Source organism: Salvelinus namaycush, chromosome 32 (genome assembly GCF_016432855.1).
Source record: "Salvelinus namaycush isolate Seneca chromosome 32, SaNama_1.0, whole genome shotgun sequence".
In the NCBI taxonomy this organism is placed as follows: domain Eukaryota; kingdom Metazoa; phylum Chordata; class Actinopteri; order Salmoniformes; family Salmonidae; genus Salvelinus; species Salvelinus namaycush.
The window spans coordinates 33066443-33090917 of NC_052338.1; the positions used below are offsets into that span (position 1 = coordinate 33066443).

A 24475-nucleotide genomic window follows, 5' to 3' on the forward strand; every position below is an offset into this window, starting at 1 on the left:
ATGCAGGGCTCCCTTGTAGAAGAGTCCTTGGTCTCAATGAGACTGCCTGCTAAAATCTCCTGTCCATCAAATTCACCCACATGGATAACTAGAACCCTCCACGTTCTGCCCCATGAATCCATAAAAGGTATTTTTCACCAACATGGCAACCATGGTTTTTCCGGGCACTGTGCACAGCTATTCAGCATATTGCCTGACGGAAAATCCCCAGTCCGTTTCTTATTCATAAGCGAGAAAACGTCACGAATGAACAGAAAAATTTGGACAGAACCCCAAAATAAGAATGGCTTTATAAAAGTTTAATAGTGAATCTTATTTGAGAAGGAAAGTAGAATATTTTCCATGCCAGGCCAAGCAAAATAACAACCCTTTCTTTATACATGAATATGGAAACTGCAGTAATATCACTGCTGCTAAGGGCTATTACCTAGAACTGATCAGATTGTGGTAGGTCTATCCCTAAAGTAATAATTATACAGTTGATCATTTTGCCGCTTGTTGGTAAAGGATATTAAACCATACCCTCATTTAAAAAGGAATCTTTTGAAGTTGGAAGTCTTACTGTAGCCTGGATGAGGATAATCATAATAGTTGTATTTCACTCTATTTTCTCAAAGTAAAAGTACCTGAACACGAAGAAGATATAAAATATTGATGATGGATCCAGATTTGGGTGTGTCTCTCAGATTTTATATGGCACTTCAGCGACATCTGCTGGTCAGGATGAAGATTACATTGCTATCACACACACCACACAGACAATGAGTATCAGAGTAAGCGCTACTCAGAACATTTATTTTTTTAATCAAATTCCACTGTAGAGCCAGTCAGAGCACGTTTACTAATCAGTTACTTTGATTTATTTATGTTATATTTATTCATTTTCAACATAAAGCTCCTGTTAGATCAGCTGTCAAAGAGAGGCGTTAGTAACACTGCCACACAGTGAGGTCAGCAGGGTTGGGGTCAATTCCATTCAAAAGACTGAATTAATAAAGAACTGACCCCAACCCTAGAGGTCAGTCAGCTTATTGACCTAGAACCAGAAGCATCCGAGTCAAACACCCATACTATATACTACACGCTTATGTCTGTCTGAGACTGAACACAGACAGGCCTTGTCCCAAACCCAGGACTGGCCCCTAGACCTGACCCCCTTCCCTTAGCCCCCGGAACATCTGAAAGCACATGGTAGGTAATCTCGGACACCCAGAATGAAAAATCCGGTCCAATTGCGTTAGATGCTTAATTAATTTCTGGGGGCAGACGTTTTAGAAAATATACTAGAACGAGGAGCGGAAGCAGAACTAGGAGCTCCACCTCCCTCTGCAGGTTACAGGAGAGGTGTATGGGCCAAATGTTCCCTACTCTTCCGAAATACGCCTGCGTAAATCGTGATTTGTCCAAATTACCAGTGATGAAAGACCCGCGCAACGGAACAAATTTTATCGTTAGTCGGCGTAACCCACAGTCAGTTGACAGATGCTACGATACCAGTTATGTTATGCGCATCTGTCCACAAGAGATTACATGGTAGGTTACAGTAACATAGCAGTCTATATCTTGACCTCAATCTCCATCTGGTAGACTGTGTGAAGTATCTGCCATGTTGCTTGAATCCACTGCTGCAGATTTGTTGTTTTTTTTTATCTAAAGACACATGATCGTCACTTAGGCTCAAACCTCTCCGTTTCATTTCATTGAGGGTGAGTCAGGAGTTGCTTAGTGGTCAAGGGGCTAATGGTCAGTTTGGAACCAGGTCTGCCACACAGGAGGCCCAGAGTACACACGTTCCAGTGATGTCATTAGATGCTATTTTCTGACAGAGACAGTCCATTTCTGTCCAACAGTAACAGTTTGTTTTCATTATTTTCAAAAGGAGAGATGCGCAGATCTGATCTCCCTCTGGATAGATAAGCATGGACAATAACAATAAGCACTGAAAAAGAGGGAAAATAATCATTTGTTACTGGCCAACTCCAATCCGAGGGCGAGTTGCCATATTGTAATATTTTTTTTTGTTGCTCTCATTGTAAAACACTCTCTTACAAACAAAAACAGTCTCCAACAGGCAGGTTCTCAGGTGCACAACAAAAACGTCAAAATGTTCAGCTTTGTACTTTTTGTACTTCTGTTTTTTTGTTTGTCTCTGGATAGTGGTGTCCCCTACATCGCCGGAAGTCAGGGCTATCCCAGCATCCTCTCTGCTCACACCCAGAATCATTACACTTCCCAGAATCCCCTTTTCACATCCACAGAGCCGTGCGTGTCGATTGGTTGCAGCAGGTTGACTCGCAGCACGGTCACACAGAGGTGGCATGTGATTGGTTGAGATGAAGTTCCACCCAGAGTGATGCGTTGTCCAGGGGGTGTGGTTAGAAGGGCAAGACTGTGGAAACCTTGTAGATAGAAATGTAACATATGGAGCTGACACGATTACCAACGCTCCTCATCACGTCTCTTCTACACAACGTACTTCTATGTGCACGTTCTGTACCGTTCCACCTTCCTGAATAACACTGTCCAACATTTTGTGGGTTTTAGTCCTCTGCCTCTTTAGGATCATCCCCCCTCATCCACTAGTCCAAGTATTGGAGAGGAGGGGTCTGGAAGGTGAGGGTAGTTTTGGAGAGGAGGACTCTGGAAGGTGAGGGTAGTTTTGGAGAGGAGGACTCTGGAAGGTGAGGGTAGTTTTGGAGAGGAGGGCTCTGGAAGGTGAGGGTAGTTTTGGAGAGGAGGGCTCTGGAAGGTGAGGGTAGTTTTGGAGAGGAGGGCTCTGGAAGGTGAGGGTAGCTTTGGAGAGGAGGGCTCTGGAAGGTGAGGGTAGCTTTGGAGAGGAGGGCTCTGGAAGGTGAGGGTAGCTTTGGAGAGGAGGGCTCTGGAAGGTGAGGGTAGCTTTGGAGAGGAGGGCTCTGGAAGGTGAGGGTAGTTTTGGAGAGGAGGGCTCTGGAAGGTGAGGGTAGTTTTGGAGAGGAGGGCTCTGGAAGGTGAGGGTAGTTTTGGAGAGGAGGGCTCTGGAAGGTGAGGGTAGTTTTGGAGAGGAGGGCTCTGGAAGGTGAGGGTAGTTTTGGAGAGGAGGGCTCTGGAAGGTGAGGGTAGTTTTGGAGAGGAGGGCTCTGGAAGGTGAGGGTAGTTTTGGAGAGGAGGGCTCTGGAAGGTGAGGGTAGTTTTGGAGAGGAGGGCTCTGGAAGGTGAGGGTAGTTTTGGAGAGGAGGGCTCTGGAAGGTGAGGGTAGTTTTGGAGAGGAGGGCTCTGGAAGGTGAGGGTAGTTTTGGAGAGGAGGGCTCTGGAAGGTGAGGGTAGTTTTGGAGAGGAGGGCTCTGGAAGGTGAGGGTAGTTTTGGAGAGGAGGGCTCTGGAAGGTGAGGGTAGTTTTGGAGAGGAGGGGTCTGGGCTCTGGTCGACTCAGAGTTCTGTCAGAGAGAGAAGACCTCTCCCGAGTAGGAACCTCAGAAAGAGTCCAATTGATAATTTATCAGTAGTGATCAATCAGTCTGTATGGATCAGAGACCAGTAGTGATCAATCAGTCTGTATGGATCAGAGACCAGTAGTGATCAATCAGTCTGTATGGATCAGAGACCATAGTGATCAATCAGTCTGTATGGATCAGAGACCATAGTGACTGGGGGGTCAATGTCCAGGGTATTGATCAGAGATCAGTAGAGATGGGGAGGGGGGGGTCCATGTCCAGGGTATTGATCAGAGATCAGTAGAGCTGGGGAGGGGGGGGGGGGTCCATGTCCAGGGTATTGATCAGAGATCAGTAGAGATGGGGGGGGTCAGACCGTAGAAAAACATTTAACATAAAATGTAACAATTTCATTTAATCACTGGAATAAGTTTGGGAAGAACCATTTTCAAAAATCTTCCTTTTAGTGCCTAGTGAACACGACCCTGGGGTTATAGGTTCAGGGTGGTGTGTAGTCGTGGTGGGGTTCAGGGTGGTGTGTAGTCGTGGTGGGGTTCAGGGTGGTGTGTAGTCGTGGTGGGGTTCAGGGTGGTGTGTAGTCGTGGTGGGGTTCAGGGTGGTGTGTAGTCGTGGTGGGGTTCAGGGTGGTGTGTAGTCGTGGTGGGGTTCAGGGTGGTGTGTAGTCGTGGTGGGTTCAGGGTGGTGTGTAGTCGTGGTGGGGTTCAGGGTGGTGTGTAGTCGTGGTGGGGTTCAGGGTGGTGTGTAGTCGTGGTGGGGTTCAGGGTGGTGTGTAGTCGTGGTGGGGTTCAGGGTGGTGTGTAGTCGTGGTGGGGTTCAGGGTGGTGTGTAGTCGTGGTGGGGTTCAGGGTGGTGTGTAGTCGTGGTGGGGTTCAGGGTGGTGTGTTGTCGTGGTGGGGTTCAGGGTGGTGTGTAGTCGTGGTGGGGTTCAGGGTGGTGTGTAGTCGTGGTGGGGTTCAGGGTGGTGTGTCGTCGTGGTGGGGTTCAGGGTGGTGTGTCGTCGTGGTGGGGTTCAGGGTGGTGTGTCGTCGTGGTGGGGTTCAGGGTGGTGTGTCGTCGTGGTGGGGTTCAGGGTGGTGTGTAGTCGTGGTGGGGTTCAGGGTGGTGTGTAGTCGTGGTGGGGTTCAGGGTGTTGTGTAGTCGTGGTGGGGTTCAGGGTGTTGTGTAGTCGTGGTGGGGTTCAGGGTGGTGTGTAGTCGTGGTGGGGTTCAGGGTGGTGTGTAGTCGTGGTGGGGTTCAGGGTCGGTCTCATCACGTGGCGGTGGGTTATTGTTGTGGGGTGCCCCCCCCGGGCCCTCCACTGTCAGAGGATGACGCAGCAGCGACACAGCCTATGGCCCCCGCCGTGCACCGAGGGAGGGGGCGTCACCGGGGCAAAGTAGGCGTGGACCTTTATCTCTGGGAGATGGGCCTATAGGGAGAGGTAGGAGCTACGTCATTTCAAATGCAGCAATATTTCACACTGTTGTATATTCTCCCATGACAGCCTGCAACGCTGCAATAAACTCTATAGGAGTATAATACAACAGTGTGGGGGTCATTCTATTATTTCCATAGGAAACTACAATTCCCACCAGGCCATGCAGGAGCTTTGACATTACAGCTACAGTGATGCAGCTTGGGAGATGTAGTGATGGCGATGACTGACCCGTATGCGTTTGATGCCGGCCCTGGTGACCTGCTGGCAGTCGTAGAGTTCTATCCTCTCCAGACGGTGACAGTTCTTCAGGTGCTCCAGAGTCCCGTCTGTGATCAGAGGGCAGTTATCCAACTCCACCACCGTGAGGCGCTCCTGTCCACACACGCTGCTGCTCAGCGCCCTGATACCGTCGTCAGTTATCAGCTCACAGTGGGAGAGAGACTGGTGGAGAGAGGATAGACGGTAGACACTATATTACATACTGTAATGTACACCCACAACAATACGTACCAGTGCTTGCAGGCGAGGGCAGTGAATAGCGAGCTGGACTAGAGTGTTGTCAGTCACCTGTGAGAGGAGACAGACTCAAATCAAACCCAGATACAGTACATAGAATCAGACAGGCTCAATCAAACCCAGATACAGTACATCAGACAGGCTCAATCAAACCCAGATACAGTACATCAGACAGGCTCAATCAAACCCAGATACAGTACATCAGACAGGCTCAATCAAACCCAGATACAGTACATCAGACAGGCTCAATCAAACGCTGATGGCCTCAATCTACAGTTGCATTAAACAAGAAAAGAAGCTCATGAAATCTTACCAAGACACATTCTTCTAAATCCATTTTTTCCATCTCATGACAATGCTGTTGAAACAAAATCACATTAGTTCAACATTAGGTTTTGATTAGTGACCTTAAATGTGAAAATATTTGAAGACAAAAAGAAACAGACAAGTCAAGACAGAGCGCTGATGGAAATAAAGAAGCACTTACCCTGGCCAGTACAGTAAACCCAGCGTCTGTAACATGTGAACATCGTGCTGCTTCCAAGATCCTGATACAAACACATTGGTTATGTGGACGGTATGGCGTCTTTTATCAGTGGGCCTCATCGTGTGTGTCGTCAGTGGGCCTCACCGTGTGTGTCTGTCAGTGGGCCTCACCGTGTGTGTCTGTCAGTGGGCCTCACCGTGTGTGTCTGTCAGTGGGCCTCACCGTGTGTGTCTGTCAGTGGGCCTCACCGTGTGTGTCTGTCAGTGGGCCTCACCGTGTGTGTCTGTCAGTGGGCCTCACCGTGTGTGTCTGTCAGTGGGCCTCACCGTGTGTGTCTGTCAGTGGGCCTCACCGTGTGTGTCTGTCAGTGGGCCTCACCGTGTGTGTCTGTCAGTGGGCCTCACCGTGTGTGTCTGTCAGTGGGCCTCACCGTGTGTGTCTGTCAGTGGGCCTCACCGTGTGTGTCTGTCAGTGGGCCTCACCGTGTGTGTCTGTCAGTGGGCCTCACCGTGTGTGTCTGTCAGTGGGCCTCACCGTGTGTGTCTGTCAGTGGGCCTCACCGTGTGTGTCTGTCAGTGGGCCTCACCGTGTGTGTCTGTCAGTGGGCCTCACCGTGTGTGTCTGTCAGTGGGCCTCACCGTGTGTGTCTGTCAGTGGGCCTCACCGTGTGTGTCTGTCAGTGGGCCTCACCGTGTGTGTCTGTCAGTGGGCCTCACCGTGTGTGTCTGTCAGTGGGCCTCACCGTGTGTGTCTGTCAGTGGGCCTCACCGTGTGTGTCTGTCAGTGGGCCTCACCGTGTGTGTCTGTCAGTGGGCCTCACCGTGTGTGTCTGTCAGTGGGCCTCACCGTGTGTGTCTGTCAGTGGGCCTCACCGTGTGTGTCTGTCAGTGGGCCTCACCGTGTGTGTCTGTCAGTGGGCCTCACCGTGTGTGTCTGTCAGTGGGCCTCACCGTGTGTGTCTGTCAGTGGGCCTCACCGTGTGTCTGTCAGTGGGCCTCACCGTGTGTCTGTCAGTGGGCCTCACCGTGTGTCTGTCAGTGGGCCTCACCGTGTGTCTGTCAGTGGGCCTCACCGTGTGTCTGTCAGTGGGCCTCACCGTGTGTCGTCAGTGGGCCTCACCGTGTGTCGTCAGTGGGCCTCACCGTGTGTCGTCAGTGGGCCTCACCGTGTGTCGTCAGTGGGCCTCATCGTGTTAATAAGAAAGGGGCACATTTCTTACTTGAGTCGGGGGCAGTTGAGCCCCAGAGCGGTGAGAGAGGCGTCTGTAATGTTACTGCAGCCAGAGATACACAGCATCTGCAGTTTGTGGCACCCCCGACACAGACTGACCAAGCCATCATCAGTTATCTGCTGTAATCACACACACACAAAATCATCTGTCACCGGCTTATAAATAACACACATTTTCTGTCTTTCAATCCCTACACCCCCCCCCCCCCCCCCACACACACACACACACACACACAGAGCCTCCATCTCTGTCTTACTGAGCAGGTCTGCATGTTGATAGTGGTTAGTTCAGGACAGTGTTTCTGGAGGGGTTTCAGTGCTCCATCCTCCAACTGTAGAGAACACAGAGAAACCAATCACTACTGACAATCAATACAATCATGTTTATTTGTGTGTGTGTGTGTGTGTGTGTGTGTGTGTGTGACTACCTGTGTGCAGCCACGTAGGACCAGGGCTTGTAGGTTGTTACAGCCCCTGGTCAGAGCCTCGATGCCATCTCTGGTGATTTGGTCACACCACGACAGGTTTAATGTCTCCAACATACTACAGCCATCACTAAGCAGAGACACACACACACACAGTTTTCTTACTAAGTATTACACTGTATGTTACGTTACTGTTTCCATTGGAATGTACCCGGTAATGATATGGTAACCACGGGGGGATCTGTTGTACCCGGTAATGATACGGTAACCGGTAACTACGGGGGGATCTGTTGTACCCGGTAATGATACGGTAACCGGTAACTACGGGGGGGATCTGTTGTACCCGGTAATGATACGGTAACCACGGGGGGATCTGTTGTACCCGGTAATAAATTGTGTTTGTTGTAATGAATCCTAAAGAAACAAACATCTAATTTATTACTATGTATCTACCATTTTACCCTTCTAGTAAATACCTTGTAATTTCTGGACCGTAAAATAAAACTGCAACCCTTGAGCCTTGGCCAGAAGAAGTAGTGCACTACATAGGGAATAGAGTACTGTTTGGGACACTCACCTGAGAGCTTTGAGGGAGTGGTTGGTAACAGACACACAGGAAGTGAGGTCCAGCTGTTTGAGTTTGCAGCAGAACTTGGAGAGGCTGAGACAGGTGCTGTCTGTGATCTTAGTGCAGCCGTTTAGGTTCAACGCCTCGATGTTACGGCAGTTCTGGGAAAACGTCCTGACAGGTGACAAGAGTCATCAGAGGTATACAAATACCAAAGTCATGGAGAAGTAACTGTATCACGAGGGATGTGCATCTTTCGCTTTCAAGACGATTGGATACTTATCTAGATACATGCTCCGATACGATACAGGAACGATACGTTTTAGTTTGAAATGATTCAGTGCGATTCGGTTTGAATGGGGGAACGAATCGATGCTATACAATGTACTAACATTTTTTGGCATAAACACACACATTTTCCATTCTAAATTCAAATCTGCTGCTGATGGAGCTCATAAACTCGGCCTCCTGAGCTGGATCTGTCTGAGCTGACGTGTGTGTGTGTGTGTGTGTGTGTGTGTGTGTGTGTGTGTGTGTGTGTGTATAAATGAATTACAGTGCCTTCAGAAAGTATTCACACCCCTTGACTTATTACGCGTTGTTGTGTTACAGACTGAATTTAAAATAGATTAAATTGAGATTTTGTGTCACTAGTCTACACACAAAAGCCTCCAAATTAATTTAAAAAAATGAAAAGCTGAAATGTCTAGAGCCAAAAATAGTGCTTACCGATTAACCGAATTCATTTATTTGAATTCCATTTTGTTCCGTTTTTTTCTGTGAGCTCAATGCACACATTGCACAATTTCTCTTGAGATAAATCAGATCTAGCCTGAACTGTGAGATGTAGTAGGAAGTTGTAGTTTCCAACAGGCCAATATTATACATAGTTTAGCGCATAAAACCTGGTAATTAAACTACAATGACCATAATCCATTGCGCATCTACTTGTCCGGTCTGTGTTTCTCTTTCACGCCTGCTACTGAAGAGAGAAGAATGCGTGACCCTGAGGTGATATAGAGAGCAGCTGTTGCTTCGCGAGACATCTGAAAATACATACTACCATCATTGGACTTTTATTTGTTGTTTTATTCTGTGTTAAACGTGACAAAGAAATGAACTATGTCCTGAACACAAAGTGTTATGTTTGGGGCAAATCAAACAACGACACATCACAGAGTACCACTTTTCATATTTTCAAGCATGGTGGTGGCTGCATCATATTATGGGTATGCTTGTCATCAGCGACCACTAGGGAGTTTCTTAGGATAAAAATAAAACGGAATAGAGTAAAGCACAGGAAAACCTGGTTCAGTCTGTTTTCCAACAGACACTGGGAGACAAATTAACCTTAACCTAAAACACAAGGCCAAATATACACTGGAGTTGCTTACCAAGATGACATTGAATGTTCCTGAGTGGCCTAGTTACAGTTTTGACTTGAAAATCTATGGCAAAACTGAAATGGCTGTCTAGCAATGATCAACAACCAACTTGACAGAGCTTGAAGAATTTTAAAAAGAATGTCTAAATATTGCACAATCCAGGTGTGCAAAGCTCTTAGAGACTTACCCAGAAAGACTCATAGCTGTAAATCGCTGCCAAAAGTGATTCTAACATGTATTGACTCGGGTGTGTGACTACTTATGTAAATTAGATATTTTTGTATTTCATTTTCAATAAATTTGTAAAAAATGTTTTGTCATCGTGTGTAGAAGGGTGTTTTTTTTTAGGCTGTAACAAAACAACATATGGAATAAGTCAAGGGGTATGAATACTTTCTGAAGGTACTGTATGTATGTATGTATGTATGTATGTATGTATGTATGTATGTATGTATGTATGTATGTATGTACAGTTGAAGTCGGAAGTTTACATACACTTAGGTTGGAGCTATTAAAACTCGTTTTTCAACCACTCCACAAGTTTCTTGTTAACAAACTATAGTTTTGGCATGTTGGTTAGGACATCTACTTTGTGATTGACACGAGTCATTTTTCCAACAATTGTTTACAGACAGATTATTTCACTTATAATTCACTTAAACATTTGAAATTGGGGACCGCTGCCCATCGGTGAATCGTTACATCCCTATGAGCCCATCGGTGAATCGTTACATCCCTATGAGCCCATCGGTGAATCGTTACATCACTATGAGCCCATCGGTGAATCGTTACATCACTATGAGCCCATCGGTGAATCGTTACATCCCTATGAGCCCATCGGTGAATCGTTACATCCCTATGAGCCCATCGGTGAATCGTTACATCCCTATGAGCCCATCGGTGAATCGTTACATCCCTATGAGCCCATCGGTGAATCGTTACATCCCTATGAGCCCATCGGTGAATCGTTACATCCCTATGAGCCCATCGGTGAATCGTTACATCCCTATGAGCCCATCGGTGAATCGTTACATCCCTATGAGCCCATCGGTGAATCGTTACATCCCTATGAGCCCATCGGTGAATCGTTACATCCCTATGAGCCCATCGGTGAATCGTTACATCCCTATGAGCCCATCGGTGAATCGTTACATCCCTATGAGCCCATCGGTGAACCGTTACATCCCTATGAGCCCATCGGTGAACCGTTACATCCCTATGAGCCCATCGGTGAATCGTTACATCCCTATGAGCCCATCGGTGAATCGTTACATCCCTATGAGCCCATCGGTGAATCGTTACATCACTATGAGCCCATTGGTGAATCGTTACATCACTATGAGCCCATCGGTGAATCGTTACATCCCTATGAGCCCATCGGTGAATCGTTACATCCCTATGAGCCCATCGGTGAACCGTTACATCCCTATGAGCCCATTGGTGAATCGTTACATCCCTATGAGCCCATCGGTGAATCGTTACATCACTATGAGTCCATTGGTGAATCGTTACATCCCTATGAGCCCATCGGTGAATCGTTAGTGAATTGGTTATACTAAGAGTGAAAGAGAAGGACTCACTTCATGGATGCGTCTCCCACACTGAGACATCCCCTCAAACTCAGCTGCCTCAGGAAGCCTCCACATCGCTTAGAAATGTTCTCCACTACTCTACCCTGGAGAGAGAGACAGAGAGAGAGAGACAGAGAGAAACAGAGAGATCATTTTTAACCAGTCTTTAATGGTACAATTTAACTTACAAAAAACATGACGAGAGAGAGATCAAGAGAATGACAGAGAGAGTGTGTGATAGAGAGAGCCTGGTGTGAATGTGTATATATGTAGGATCAACTCCCCTGACCTCTCACCTCTATGTCTGTCTGGAAGTTGAACAGGTCAATCTTCTGCCAGTTACTACCATCCAAGGCCAGGACATTCCACGCCTGAGAAGAGAGAAAGACAGAGAGAGAGAGAGTGATGGAAAGAGGAAGAGGGAGAGGAAGAGAGAGTGATGGGTGTGGTCAGTCATACACCACACCAGGGCTGTGTTTAGGAGGCTGAAAAGATTTGGCATGGGCCCTCAGATCCTCAGAAAGTTCTACAGCTGCACCATTGAGAGCATCTTGACTGGCTGCATCACCACTTGGCACGGCAACTGCTTGGCATCCGACCGCAAGGCGCTACAGAGGGGGGTGCGTACAGCCCAGTACATCACAGGGGCCGAGCTCCCTGCCATCCAGGACTTCTATACCAAGCGGTGTCAGAGGAAGGCCTTAAAAATAGTCAAAGCCTCCAGCCACCGAGTCAAAGCCTACAGACTGTTCTATCTGCTCCTGCATGGCAAGCTGTACCAATGCACCAAGTCTGGAACCAACAGAAGCCTGAACAGCGTCTACCCCCAAGCCATAATACTACTAACTAGTTAACCCCTAAGCCATAATACTACTAACTAGTTAACCCCCAAGCCATAATACTACTAACTAGTTAACCCCCAAGCCATAATACTACTAACTAGTTAACCCCCAAGCCATAATACTACTAACTAGTTAACCCCCAAGCCATAATACTACTAACTAGTTAACCCCTAAGCCATAATACTACTAACTAGTTAACCCCTAAGCCATAATACTACTAACTAGTTAACCCCCAAGCCATAATACTACTAACTAGTTAACCCCCAAGCCATAATACTACTAACTAGTTAACCCCCAAGCCATCATACTACTAACTAGTTAACCCCCAAGCCATCATACTACTAACTAGTTAACCCCCAAGCCATCATACTACTAACTAGTTAACCCCCAAGCCATCATACTATTAACTAGTTAACCCCCAAGCCATCATACTACTAACTAGTTAACCCCCAAGCCATCATACTACTAACTAGTTCACCAAATAGCTACCTGTACTATATGTACTGTAACTCTTTTGACTCATCACATATGCTGCTGCTACTGTTTATTATCTATCCTGTTGTCTAGTCACTTTACCCCTACCTACAGTATACTGCTGTTACTGTCTATTATCTATCCTGTTGTCTAGTCACTTTACCCCTACCTACAGTATACTGCTGTTACTGTCTATTATCTATCCTTTACCCCTACCTACAGTATACTGCTGTTACTGTCTTATCTATCCTGTTGTCTAGTCACTTTACCCCTACCTACAGTATACTGCTGTTACTGTCTATTATCTATCCTGTTGTCTAGTCACTTTACCCCTACCTACAGTATACTGCTGTTACTGTTTATTATCTATCCTGTTGTCTAGTCACTTTACCCCTACCTACAGTATACTGCTGTTACTGTCTATTATCTATCCTTTACCCCTACCTACAGTATACTGCTGTTACTGTCTATTATCTATCCTTTACCCCTACCTACAGTATACTGCTGTTACTGTCTATTATCTATCCTGTTGTCTAGTCACTTTACCCCTACCTACAGTATACTGCTGTTACTGTCTATTATCTATCCTGTTGTCTAGTCACTTTACCCATACCTACAGTATACTGATGTTACTGTTTATTATCTATACTGTTGTCTAGTCACTTTACCCCTACCTACAGTATACTGCTGTTACTGTCTATTATCTATCCTGTTGTCTAGTCACTTTACCCCTACCTACAGTATACTGCTGTTACTGTCTATTATCTATCCTTTACCCCTACCTACAGTATACTGCTGTTACTGTCTATTATCTATCCTGTTGTCTAGTCACTTTACCCCTACCTACAGTATACTGCTGTTACTGTCTATTATCTATCCTTTACCCCTACCTACAGTATACTGCTGTTACTGTCTATTATCTATCCTGTTGTCTAGTCACTTTACCCCTACCTACAGTATACTGCTGTTACTGTCTATTATCTATCCTGTTGTCTAGTCACTTTACCCCTACCTACAGTATACTGCTGTTACTGTTTATTATCTATCCTGTTGTCTAGTCACTTTACCCCTACCTACAGTATACTGCTGTTACTGTTTATTATCTATACTGTTGTATAGTCACTTTACGCCTACCTACAGTATACTGCTGTTACTGTCTATTATCTATCCTGTTGTCTAGTCACTTTACCCCTACCTACAGTATACTGCTGTTACTGTCTATTATCTATCCTTTACCCCTACCTACAGTATACTGCTGTTACTGTCTATTATCTATCCTTTACCCCTACCTACAGTATACTGCTGTTACTGTCTATTATCTATCCTGTTGTCTAGTCACTTTACCCCTACCTACAGTATACTGCTGTTACTGTCTATTATCTATCCTGTTGTCTAGTCACTTTACCCATACCTACAGTATACTGCTGTTACTGTTTATTATCTATACTGTTGTCTAGTCACTTTACCCCTACCTACAGTATACTGCTGTTACTGTCTATTATCTATCCTGTTGTCTAGTCACTTTACCCCTACCTACAGTATACTGCTGTTACTGTCTATTATCTATCCTTTACCCCTACCTACAGTATACTGCTGTTACTGTCTATTATCTATCCTGTTGTCTAGTCACTTTACCCCTACCTACAGTATACTGCTGTTACTGTCTATTATCTATCCTGTTGTCTAGTCACTTTACCCCTACCTACAGTATACTGCTGTTACTGTCTATTATCTATCCTGTTGTCTAGTCACTTTACCCCTACCTACAGTATACTGCTGTTACTGTCTATTATCTATCCTGTTGTCTAGTCAGTTTACCCCTACCTACAGTATACTGCTGTTACTGTCTATTATCTATCCTGTTGTCTAGTCACTTTACCCCTACCTACAGTATACTGCTGTTACTGTCTATTATCTATCCTGTTGTCTAGTCAGTTTACCCCTACCTACAGTATACTGCTGTTACTGTCTTATCTATCCTGTTGTCTAGTCAGTTTACCCCTACCTACAGTATACTGCTGTTACTGTCTATTATCTATCCTGTTGTCTAGTCAGTTTACCCCTACCTATATGTACATATCTACCTCAATTACCTCGCACCCCTGCACATCGACTCGGTTCTGGTACTCTGTGTATATAACCAAGCTTTCATTACTCATTGTGTATTTATTCCTTGAATTATTATTATTTTCGCAATTTTTCTCTCTGCGTTGTTGGAAAGGGCCGTGAGTAAGCATTTAGTTAGTCTATACCTGTTGTTTACAAAGCATGTGACATAAGATTTGATTTCAGTAGGGCAAGTTGAGCACAATGTGGAACCTTAAATACTCAAGGTGATTTCAGTCAGTCGTCATGATACCTGTAGGGGTGGGCCTTACCTTGGACACCTGGGCACACCTGCACAATGTGATCACGTCCAGGTTGGAGAAGATTCTGCAGAGAGAGAAAGAGCATTCTTACAGAAAGAGATTGGCCAGTTTAGCAAAAGGCCAACTGAGTTAGCATGTAGCTATTAGCCAACAGGGGTAATCCAGTGGGTCAGATAACACACACACATAACCTTCCACCCTCAGGAAACTAGCACTTCCCATTATTCCCTCATGGACAGAGACAAATGCTGTGTGTGTGTGTGGGGGGTCAGATGGAGCAAAGTAACAGAGCACATGTCATGTACACACACCTCATTGATCAGTGGAGCAGCTGACCAATCAGACAAGAGTTGATCGATCGTCTCTCTGACGACTGGCTGATGAGCGCGGCAGAGGCCATTGTACACTTTAATCATGCATACTTGGTTCCATCACACACACACGATCCAGTTTGTGTGTTCTAGACAGTACCTTCAGAAAATATTCATACCCCTTGACTTATTCCACATTTTGTTGTATTACAGACAGAATTAAAAATGTATTAAATAGACACACAATATCCCATAATGACAAAGTGAAAATATGGTTTAGAAAATTGTGCAAATGTATTGAAAATTAAATACAGAAAATCTCATTTACATAAGTATTCACACCCTTTGGGAGCGATTACAGCTGTGAGTGTTTCTGTTGAGTGAATACATCAAATCCTTTATTCCCTCCATACTGGTCCACACTGTTAAACAACAACTGCTGCTGCTCCCCGGGCACTGATGACGTCGATTAAGGCAGCCTCCCGCACCTCTCTGATTCAGAGGGGTTGGGTTAAATGAGGAACACACATTTCAGTTGAATGCATTCAGTTGTACAACTGACTAGGTATCCCCCTTTTTACCTTCCCTTTTAAAACAGTTAGAGTTTAATGGCTGTGATGGGAGAAAACTGAGGATGGATCAACAACATTGTAGTTACTCCACAATACGATCCTAAATGACAGAGTTAAAAGGAATCCTGTACAGAATAACAATATTCCAAAAACATGTGTCCTGTTTGCAACAAGACACTAAAGTAAAACTGAAAAAAAGATGTGGCAAATAAATTACCTTTATGTCCTGAATATAAAGTGTTATGTTCGGGGAAACAATCACAGAGTACCACTTTTCATATTTTCAAGCATGGTGGTGGCTGCACCATTTTTGAATGACTACCTCATCTCTGTACCCCACACATACAATTATCTGTAAGGTCCTTCAGTCGAGCAGTACATTTCAAAACACAGATTAGACCAGGGAGGTTCTCCAACGCCTCGCAAAGAAGGGCACCTATTGGTAGATGGGTAAAAAGAAAACAAAGAAGACGTTGAATATCCCTTTGAACCTAGTGAAGTTATTCATTACACTTTGGACGATGTATCAACACACCGAGGTCACTATAAATAAATAGGCGTCCTTCCTGGTTGCCGGAGAGGAAGGGATTTCACCATGAGGCCAATGGCAGGTCGCCTAACGGTTGTTGGGCCAGTAACCGAAAGATCGCTGGTTCAAATCCCCGAGTTGACTAGGTGGAAAAATCTGCCATTCTGCTATTGAGCAAGGCAGTTAACATCCCTTAGCAGACGCTCCTATTCAGAGCGATTTAAAGGTAAACGTAAAATGTGGAAAACCTCTCTGGTCTAATCTGTTTGAAATTCACTGGTCGACTGAGGGACCTTTAGAGATAACTGTATGTGTGGGGTACAGAGATGAGGTTAAATCCTGTTAAACACTATTACATGCAACTTATTAAACACATTTTTACTCTAACTTATTTTGGCATGCCATAACAAAAAGGTGTTAAACACTTATTGACTCAAGACATTTCAGCTTTTAATGAATTAATTTGTAAAAACTTAATTCCACTTGGACATTTTGTGGTATTGGGTGTAGGTCAGTGGCACATCATCTCTCTTTAATCCACACAACAACATGTGGACTAAGTCTAGGGGTGTGAACACTTTCTGAAGGCTCTGTATGTGTTGTTTGTGCTATAAATAGCCTCTGTGGGAAATTCCGCAGTGCTCAGCTCCAGCTGTGTGAACTTCAGACAGACAGAACCCACCTATATACACCATTATACCAGTGTGTGTGTGTGTGTGTGTGTGTGTGTGTGTGTGTGTGTGTGTTAGACAGTGATCTCAGATTAGTAGGGTTACACACAGACGCTGTAGGACGTTATGATGCTCTGTAGGTCGCATAGCTAGTAGACATACATTTCAAAGGTGACACACACACACGCACACCTAACCACTCAAGGTTAACAGTCTGCTAAGTGAGGCCAGCCGTGTCCTTTTTTAATAAGTTACTCTCACACTTTAAGCCCTGGGGCGAGCACTCAGGTGTGTAGGTGTGTAGGTGTGTGTGTGTAGGTGTAGGTGTGTATGTGTGTGTGTGTGTAGGTGTAGGTGTGTGTGTGTGTGTGTGTGTAGGTGTATGTGTGTGTAGGTGTGTGTGTGTAGGTGTGTGTGTGTGTAGGTGTGTGTGTGTGTGTGTAGGTGTGTGTGTGTAGGTGTGTGTGTGTAGGTGTGTAGGTGTGTAGGTGTGTGTAGGTGTAGGTGTGTGTAGGTGTAGGTGTGTGTAGGTGTGTGTGTGTGTAGGTGTAGGTGTGTAGGTGTGTGTGTGTAGGTGTGTGTGTGTGTAGGTGTAGGTGTGTAGGTGTAGGTGTGTGTGGGTGTGTGTGTAGGTGTAGGTGTAGGTGTAGGTGTGTAGGTGTGTGTAGGTGTGTGTAGGTGTGTAGGTGTGTGTGTGTGTAGGTGTGTAGGTGTGTGTAGGTGTGTGTAGGTGTGTGTGTAGGTGTAGGTGTGTGTGTGTAGGTGTGTGTGTAGGTGTGTGTGTAGGTGTAGGTGTGTGTGTGTAGGTGTGTGTGGGTGTGTGTAGGTGTGTAGGTGTGTGTAGGTGTGTGTAGGTGTGTGTGTGTAGGTGTGTGTGTGTAGGTGTGTGTAGGTGTGTAGGTGTGTGTGTGTGTAGGTGTGTGTGTGTAGGTGTGTAGGTGTAGGTGTGTAGGTGTAGGTGTGTGTGTGTAGGTGTGTGTGTAGGTGTGTGTGTGTGTAGGTGTAGGTGTGTAGGTGTAGGTGTGTAGGTGTGTGTGTGTAGGTGTGTGTGTAGGTGTAGGTGTGTGTGTGTAGGTGTGTAGGTGTGTGTAGGTGTGTAGGTGTGTGTGTGTGTAGGTGTGTAGGTGTGTGTAGGTGTAGGTGTAGGTGTGTGTGTGTAGGTGTGTGTAGGTGTGTGTGTGTAGGTGTGTGTGTGTAGGTGTGTGTAGGTGTGTAGGTGTGTAGGTGTGTGTGTGTAGGTGTGTGTGTGTAGGTGTGTGTGTGTGTGTGTAGGTGTGTAGGTGTAGGTGTGTAGGTGTGTAGGTGTGTAGGTGTGTAGGTGTGTAGGTGTGTAGGTGTGTGTGTGTGTAGGTGTGTGTGTGTAGGTGTGTGTGTGTAGGTGTGTGTGTGTAGGTGTGTGTGTGTAGGTATGTGTAGGTGTGTGTGTGTAGGTGTGTGTGTGTAGGTGTGTGTGTGTAGGTGTGTAGGTGTGTAGGTGTGTGTGTGTAGGTGTGTGTGTGTAGGTGTGTGTGTGTAGGTGTGTGTGTGTAGGTGTATGTGTGTGTAGGTGTGTAGGTGTGTGTGTGTGTAGGTGTGTGTGTGTAGGTGTATGTGTGTGTAGGTGTGTAGGTGTGTGTGTGTAGGTGTGTGTGTGTAGGTGTGTGTGTGTAGGTGTATGTGTGTGTAGGTGTGTGTGTGTAGGTGTGTGTGTGTAGGTGTGTAACTAACCTGAGCAGCAGCTCCTTGGGAAGCTTCTTGTTAATGGGAGCTTCATCACTGTTGGAAAACACCTGGAGAGAGAATCAACATCCACATCAGAGCCACTGTCACCATGGTAACAAGCACCCAATAGAACTCACACACACACACACACACACAGGCCTGCACATATATACACACACACACACACGAGATATAGAGAGTCCGCTGAGATACCAAAGATTGATTTAGAAATGTTGAGAGTTACAGCTACATAAACAGCCCCTAGCAACACAATAGAACAGCGTTACCGAGAGAGGGTGGGAACGACAGAGGAAGAAACAGGGAAGGAAAGCTAACGAGAACCTCATTTACTGGTGAAGACTCAGAGGAGAGGAACATTAGAGATTTTATTGGGATCCCCATTACATTAGCCGACTGCAATGGTGACAGCAAGTCTTCCTGGGGTCCACCACATAATGAAAAAGATATCACAGACAAAAATACTTTACAATTTACATCATTTTAAAAACATTAACAGACATTACAACTAGGTCAGATAGGGGAGAGGCGTTGTGTTTTATTTGGTTGTTGTTTTTAAAGCAAATTTAGCTGTTTGAGTAATTTGAGAAGGAAGTGATTTTCATGTGATCATGGCTTTGTATAATAATGTGCATTGCCTTGAATTCGTTCTGGATTTGGGGACTGAAGAGACCCCTGGTGGCATATGCATGTCTGTCAGTTATATGTAAGTTGATTATACAGACAATATTGAAAATTTCAACAATAATATTTCTCACAAAAACAAGAATTTATGCAGTTAATCTCAGCCAGCTGCAGCTTTGCCAGGTCTTTCTGTGCTGCACTTGACCATATCCTCTAACCTAGTCCATTTTACCAGACAGTAATCAAGATGAGACAAGACCAGAGCCTGAATAACTAGTAGTTGATGTGTCAAAAACACAGAGCATCTTTTTATAACAGACATACCCTCCCCATCTTCACAACAACTTAGTCAATATGACTTGACCATGATAATTGACTATCCAATATTATACCTGGGAGTTTAGCTTCCTGAGCTTGCTCAATGGCCACACCCTTTATACACAACTCCAGTTGAGGTTTATGTCTTAGAGAATGTTTTGAACCAATTACAACGCTTTTAGTTGTCGATGTATTTAAGACCAGTCTATTATTACATCACCCATTCTGATACTGACTGTAACTCCATGTTTAGAATGTCAGTAATGTCACTGGCTTGGGGTGCTGACATGTAGAGTGTGGAATCATCTGCATACATAGTCACTCTAGCTTTGTGTAAGACCAGTGGCAAATCATTAGCAAAAATAGAGAAGAGTAACGGCCCAAGGCAACTGCCCTGAGGGACACCGCTCTGTACATATCTGATGTTAGAGAAGCTGCCATTGAAGAACACTCTCTGGGTTCTATTGGTTGAATAGGCCTAACTCTCCAACCAGGTGATGGCAAGTCATGTAAAGTCATAGCAAGTGAGTTTCTTTAATAACAATGTATGATCAATAACATTAAAAAGGCTGCACCGAAATCTAACACAGCTCCAACTACAGTGTCCTCCAACTACAGTGTCCTCCAACTACAGTGTCCTCCAACTACAGTGTCCTCCAACTACAGTGTCCTCCAACTACAGTGCCCTCCAACTACAGTGCCCTCCAACTACAGTGTCCTCCAACTACAGTGTCCTCCAACTACAGTGCCCTCCAACTACAGTGCCCTCCAACTACAGTGCCCTCCAACTACAGTGCCCACAAAATGGGCTGTAAAAAAATTAAATAATCCTTTGCTGTTTATCCTCTTGGTCTTTCATTCAAAATATTCACAAAAATCTAACCTTTAACTGAAAAAATTAAATGTGAAAAATATTTTTCTCCGAAACATGTGCCAGAATTGGCAACCCTAGAAATTCATATGAGTAAAACCTAACTGAAGTATATTCCCATTCATATTTGACGTATAAGTTCACCTGAGTGATTAGGAACACTTAAGTCATAACCCATGACTTCCTGTTTCACTGGGGTATAAATATGAGGTGACACACAAGCCAAGTTCCCATAGTCATCCATTACTATGGGACAGACCCGAGAATACAGTAATGCTGTCCGACAAAAGGTTGTTGAGCTGCACAGATCAGGAAATGGCTATAAGAAAACAGCTCAATGGTTGAAAATGCCCATTTCCACAATCAGGACAATAATTAAGAAGTTTAAAGCAACTGGAAATGTTAACAATCGGCCTGGAAGAGGGCGTGTGTCACACATAGTGAGGAGGATGGTTCGAGTGGCCAAAAAAATCTCCAAGGATCACGCTGGAGAATTGCAGATGTTGGGGGTCAGAAAGTCTCAAACTACATAACCACAAGTTGTTTGGGAGGGTTGCCATAAAAAAAGTCTTTATTGCCATCAAACAACAAACAACAAACTCAAGCGCCTACAGTTTGCCAAACGTTACTGGAACTTTCAATGGGACCGGGTTCTATAGTCAGATGAGACCAAAAGAGAGCTTTTTGGAAACAAACACCAGAGGTGGGTTTGGCGTAGACAGAAACATATCCATGCAGAAAAGTACCTCATCCCCACTGTGAAGTACGGTGGTGGATATTTGATGATGTGGGGCTGATTTCTCTCAAAGGCACTGGACAACTTGTTAGGATTACATGGCATCATGGACTCCATCAAGTACCAGCAGATATTAAATCAAAACCTGACTGCCTCTGCTAGGAAGCTTCAACTGGGCCGTGGTTGGATCTTCCAGCAGGACAATGATCCAAAGCACACCTCAAAATCAACACAAAAATGGCTCACTGACCACAGAATCAAGGTTTTTGCCATGGCCGTCCCAGTCCCCTGACCTAAACCCCACAGAAGAGCTGAAGAGGAAAGTCCACAAGCGTGGACCTGGGAATCTGAAGGATCTGGAGAGATTCTGTATGGAGGAATGGTCTCAGATCCCTTGCCATGTGTTCTCTAACCTCATTACACATTATAGGAGAAGACTCGGAGTTGTTATCTTGACAAAGGGAGGTTGCACAAAGTATTGAATGAAGGATTGTCAATAACAGTGGACATACTTGAGAAATATTTGTTTTATGATAAGAATTTATTTTTTCTTTCAATTATTTTACTTTATATTAAAGGTTAGATTTTTGTGAATATTTTGAATGAAAGGCCAAGAGGATAAACAATATAATTTTTTTCACAGCCCATTTTGCTCATATTTACCAAGGGTGCCAATACTAGGAGGGCACTGTATCATGTTATTAGCCATTTATTTTAACCAATCATCAGTCATCTGAGTCAGAGTCAGAGCAGTACACGTTGAGTCTCCTTCTCTCTATGCTGAAAGTCAGTAGTTAACTTGTTCTCTGAAAAATGGCATTGACCAAATACAAACACATTTCTCTCCATCAGTTTACTAAGAACAGGCAGCAAACTGATTGGGCGGCTGTTAGAGACAGCAAATGGTGCTTTGCTGTTGTTAGGCAGTGAAATTATTTTAGCTTCCTTCCACGTCTGTGGACGGACGGACGGACGGACACACACCTTTAGGCTTTGGTTAACGACATGGCAAATAGGGGTAGATATACAGTCTGCTACCATTCTCAATAGTTTCCCATCAAGGTTGTCTATACCTGGTGGTAATACAGTCTGCTACCATTCTCAATAGTTTCCCATCAAGGTTGTCTATACCTCTCAATAGTTTCCCATCAAGGTTGTCTATACCTGGTGGTAATACAGTCTGCTACCATTCTCAATAGTTTCCCATCAAGGTTGTCTATACCTGGTGGCTCATCATTACTGACGAATAGCAATAGTTTTTCCACCTCTCCCACGCTAACTTGACCAAATTCAAAACAGCTATCTTTCCCTTTCATTATTTGATATTTCATTTTTAAAATATGATGATTCACTGTTCAATGTTGTCATTTCTCTGAGTTTTTCCACTTCATTAGTGAAAGTCATTGAAATGATTGGAAATATCAAAAGGTTATGTTATAAATTACCCAACAATTTCAATGAATGATGGAGATTAATTGAGTTTTCTGCTCATTATATCATTTAAGATACTCAAGTCTTTTTCCACGTAGCATGCAGACAGAGAAACACGTCGCACGCAGACAGAGAAACACGTCGCACGCAGACAGAGAAACACGTTGCACGCAGACAGAGAAACACATCGCACGCAGACAGAACACGTTGCACGCAGACAGAGAAACACGTCGCACGCAGACAGAGAAACACGTCGCACGCAGACAGAGCAACACGTAGCACGCAGACAGAGCAACACGTAGCACGCAGACAGAGAAACACGTTGCACGCAGACAGAGAACACGTAGCACGCAGACAGAGAAACAGGTCGCACGCAGACAGAGAAACACGCAGACAGAGAAACACGTCGCACGCAGACAGAGAAACACGTCGCACGCAGACAGAGAAACACGTCGCACGCAGACAGAGAAATACGTAGCACGCAGACAGAGAAACACGTCGCACGCAGACAGAGCAACACGTAGCACGCAGACAGAGAAACACGTAGCACGCAGACAGAGGAACACGTAGCACGCAGACAGAGAAACACGTAGCACGCAGACAGAGAAACACGTTGCACGCAGACAGAGAACACGTAGCACGCAGACAGAGAAACAGGTCGCACGCAGACAGAGAAACACGCAGACAGAGAAACACGTCGCACGCAGACAGAGAAACACGTTGCACGCAGACAGAGAAACAGGTCGCACGCAGACAGAGAAACACGCAGACAGAGAAACACGTAGCACGCAGACAGAGAAACACGTAGCACGCAGACAGAGAAACACGTAGCACGCAGACAGAGAAACACGTAGCACGCAGACAGAGAAACACGTCGCACGCAGACAGAGAAACACGTCGCACGCAGACAGAGAAACACGTCGCACGCAGACAGAGAAACACGTCGCACGCAGACAGAGAAACACGTCGCACGCAGACAGAGAAACACGTCGCACGCAGACAGAGAAACACGTCGCACGCAGACAGAGAAACACGTAGCACGCAGACAGAGAAACACGTCGCACGCAGACAGAGAAACACGTCGCACGCAGACAGAGAAACACGTCGCACGCAGACAGAGAAACACGTCGCACGCAGACAGAGAAACAGGTCGCACGCAGACAGAGAAACACGCAGACAGAGAAACACGTAGCACGCAGACAGAGAAACACGTAGCACGCAGACAGAGAAACACGTAGCACGCAGACAGAGAAACACGTAGCACGCAGACAGAGAAACACGTCGCACGCAGACAGAGAAACACGTCGCACGCAGACAGAGAAACACGTCGCACGCAGACAGAGAAACACGTCGCACGCAGACAGAGAAACACGTCGCACGCAGACAGAGAAACACGTCGCACGCAGACAGAGAAACACGTCGCACGCAGACAGAGAAACACGTCGCACGCAGACAGAGAAACACGTAGCACGCAGACAGAGAAACACGTCGCACGCAGACAGAGAAACACGTCGCACGCAGACAGAGAAACACGTCGCACGCAGACAGAGAAACACGTCGCACGCAGACAGAGAAACACGTCGCACGCAGACAGAGGAACACGTAGCATGCAGACAGAGAAATACGTCGCATGCAGACAGAGAAACACGTAGCACGCAGACAGAGAAACACGTAGCATGCAGACAGAGAAACACGTAGCACGCAGACAGAGAAACACGTAGCATGCAGACAGCAAAAACACGTAGCACGCAGACAGCGAAAACACGTAGCATGCAGACAGAGAAACACGTAGCATGCAGACAGAGAAACACGTAGCATGCAGACAGAGAAAACACGTAGCATGCAGACAGAGAAACACGTAGCATGCAGACAGAGAAACACGTAGCATGCAGACAGCGAAAACACGTAGCATGCAGACAGAGAAACACGTAGCATGCAGACAGAGAAACACGTAGCATGCAGACAGCGAAATAGCAACA

At 45.5% G+C, this 24475-nt stretch overlaps 2 protein-coding genes across 3 annotated transcripts in view; both read right to left on the bottom strand.

Annotated features, from left to right (window-relative positions):
- Positions 1 to 2562: 2562 nt before the first annotated feature.
- LOC120027101 (protein PELPK1-like) lies at positions 2563 to 3855 on the bottom strand. Its single transcript, XM_038971940.1, has 2 exons — positions 3832 to 3855; positions 2563 to 3354 (listed from the first exon to the last, which is right to left on the bottom strand). Exons 1-2 carry the CDS (start codon positions 3853 to 3855, stop codon positions 2563 to 2565), a joined length of 816 nt encoding a protein of 271 aa, XP_038827868.1.
- A 698-nt stretch (positions 3856 to 4553) lies between these two features.
- LOC120027446 (F-box/LRR-repeat protein 2-like) overlaps positions 4554 to 24475 on the bottom strand; it is a 32214-nt gene continuing 12292 nt past the window's right edge. Inside the window, exons 2-14 of one of the 2 annotated variants that reach the window (XM_038972384.1) lie at positions 18505 to 18566; positions 14724 to 14778; positions 11326 to 11400; positions 11039 to 11133; positions 8083 to 8247; positions 7509 to 7635; positions 7338 to 7412; positions 7070 to 7197; positions 5851 to 5911; positions 5677 to 5721; positions 5358 to 5414; positions 5076 to 5288; positions 4554 to 4838 (exon numbers count right to left, since the gene is read on the bottom strand). In XM_038972384.1, the coding sequence (XP_038828312.1) occupies positions 4731 to 4838; positions 5076 to 5288; positions 5358 to 5414; positions 5677 to 5721; positions 5851 to 5911; positions 7070 to 7197; positions 7338 to 7412; positions 7509 to 7635; positions 8083 to 8247; positions 11039 to 11133; positions 11326 to 11400; positions 14724 to 14778; positions 18505 to 18566 (1266 nt within the window). In that variant the 3' untranslated portion in view covers positions 4554 to 4730. Of the gene's footprint in view, positions 4839 to 5075; positions 5289 to 5357; positions 5415 to 5676; positions 5722 to 5850; positions 5912 to 7069; positions 7201 to 7337; positions 7413 to 7508; positions 7636 to 8082; positions 8248 to 11038; positions 11134 to 11325; positions 11401 to 14723; positions 14779 to 18504; positions 18567 to 24475 lie in introns of both variants that reach the window. The other variant, XM_038972382.1, reaches the window with a different exon arrangement.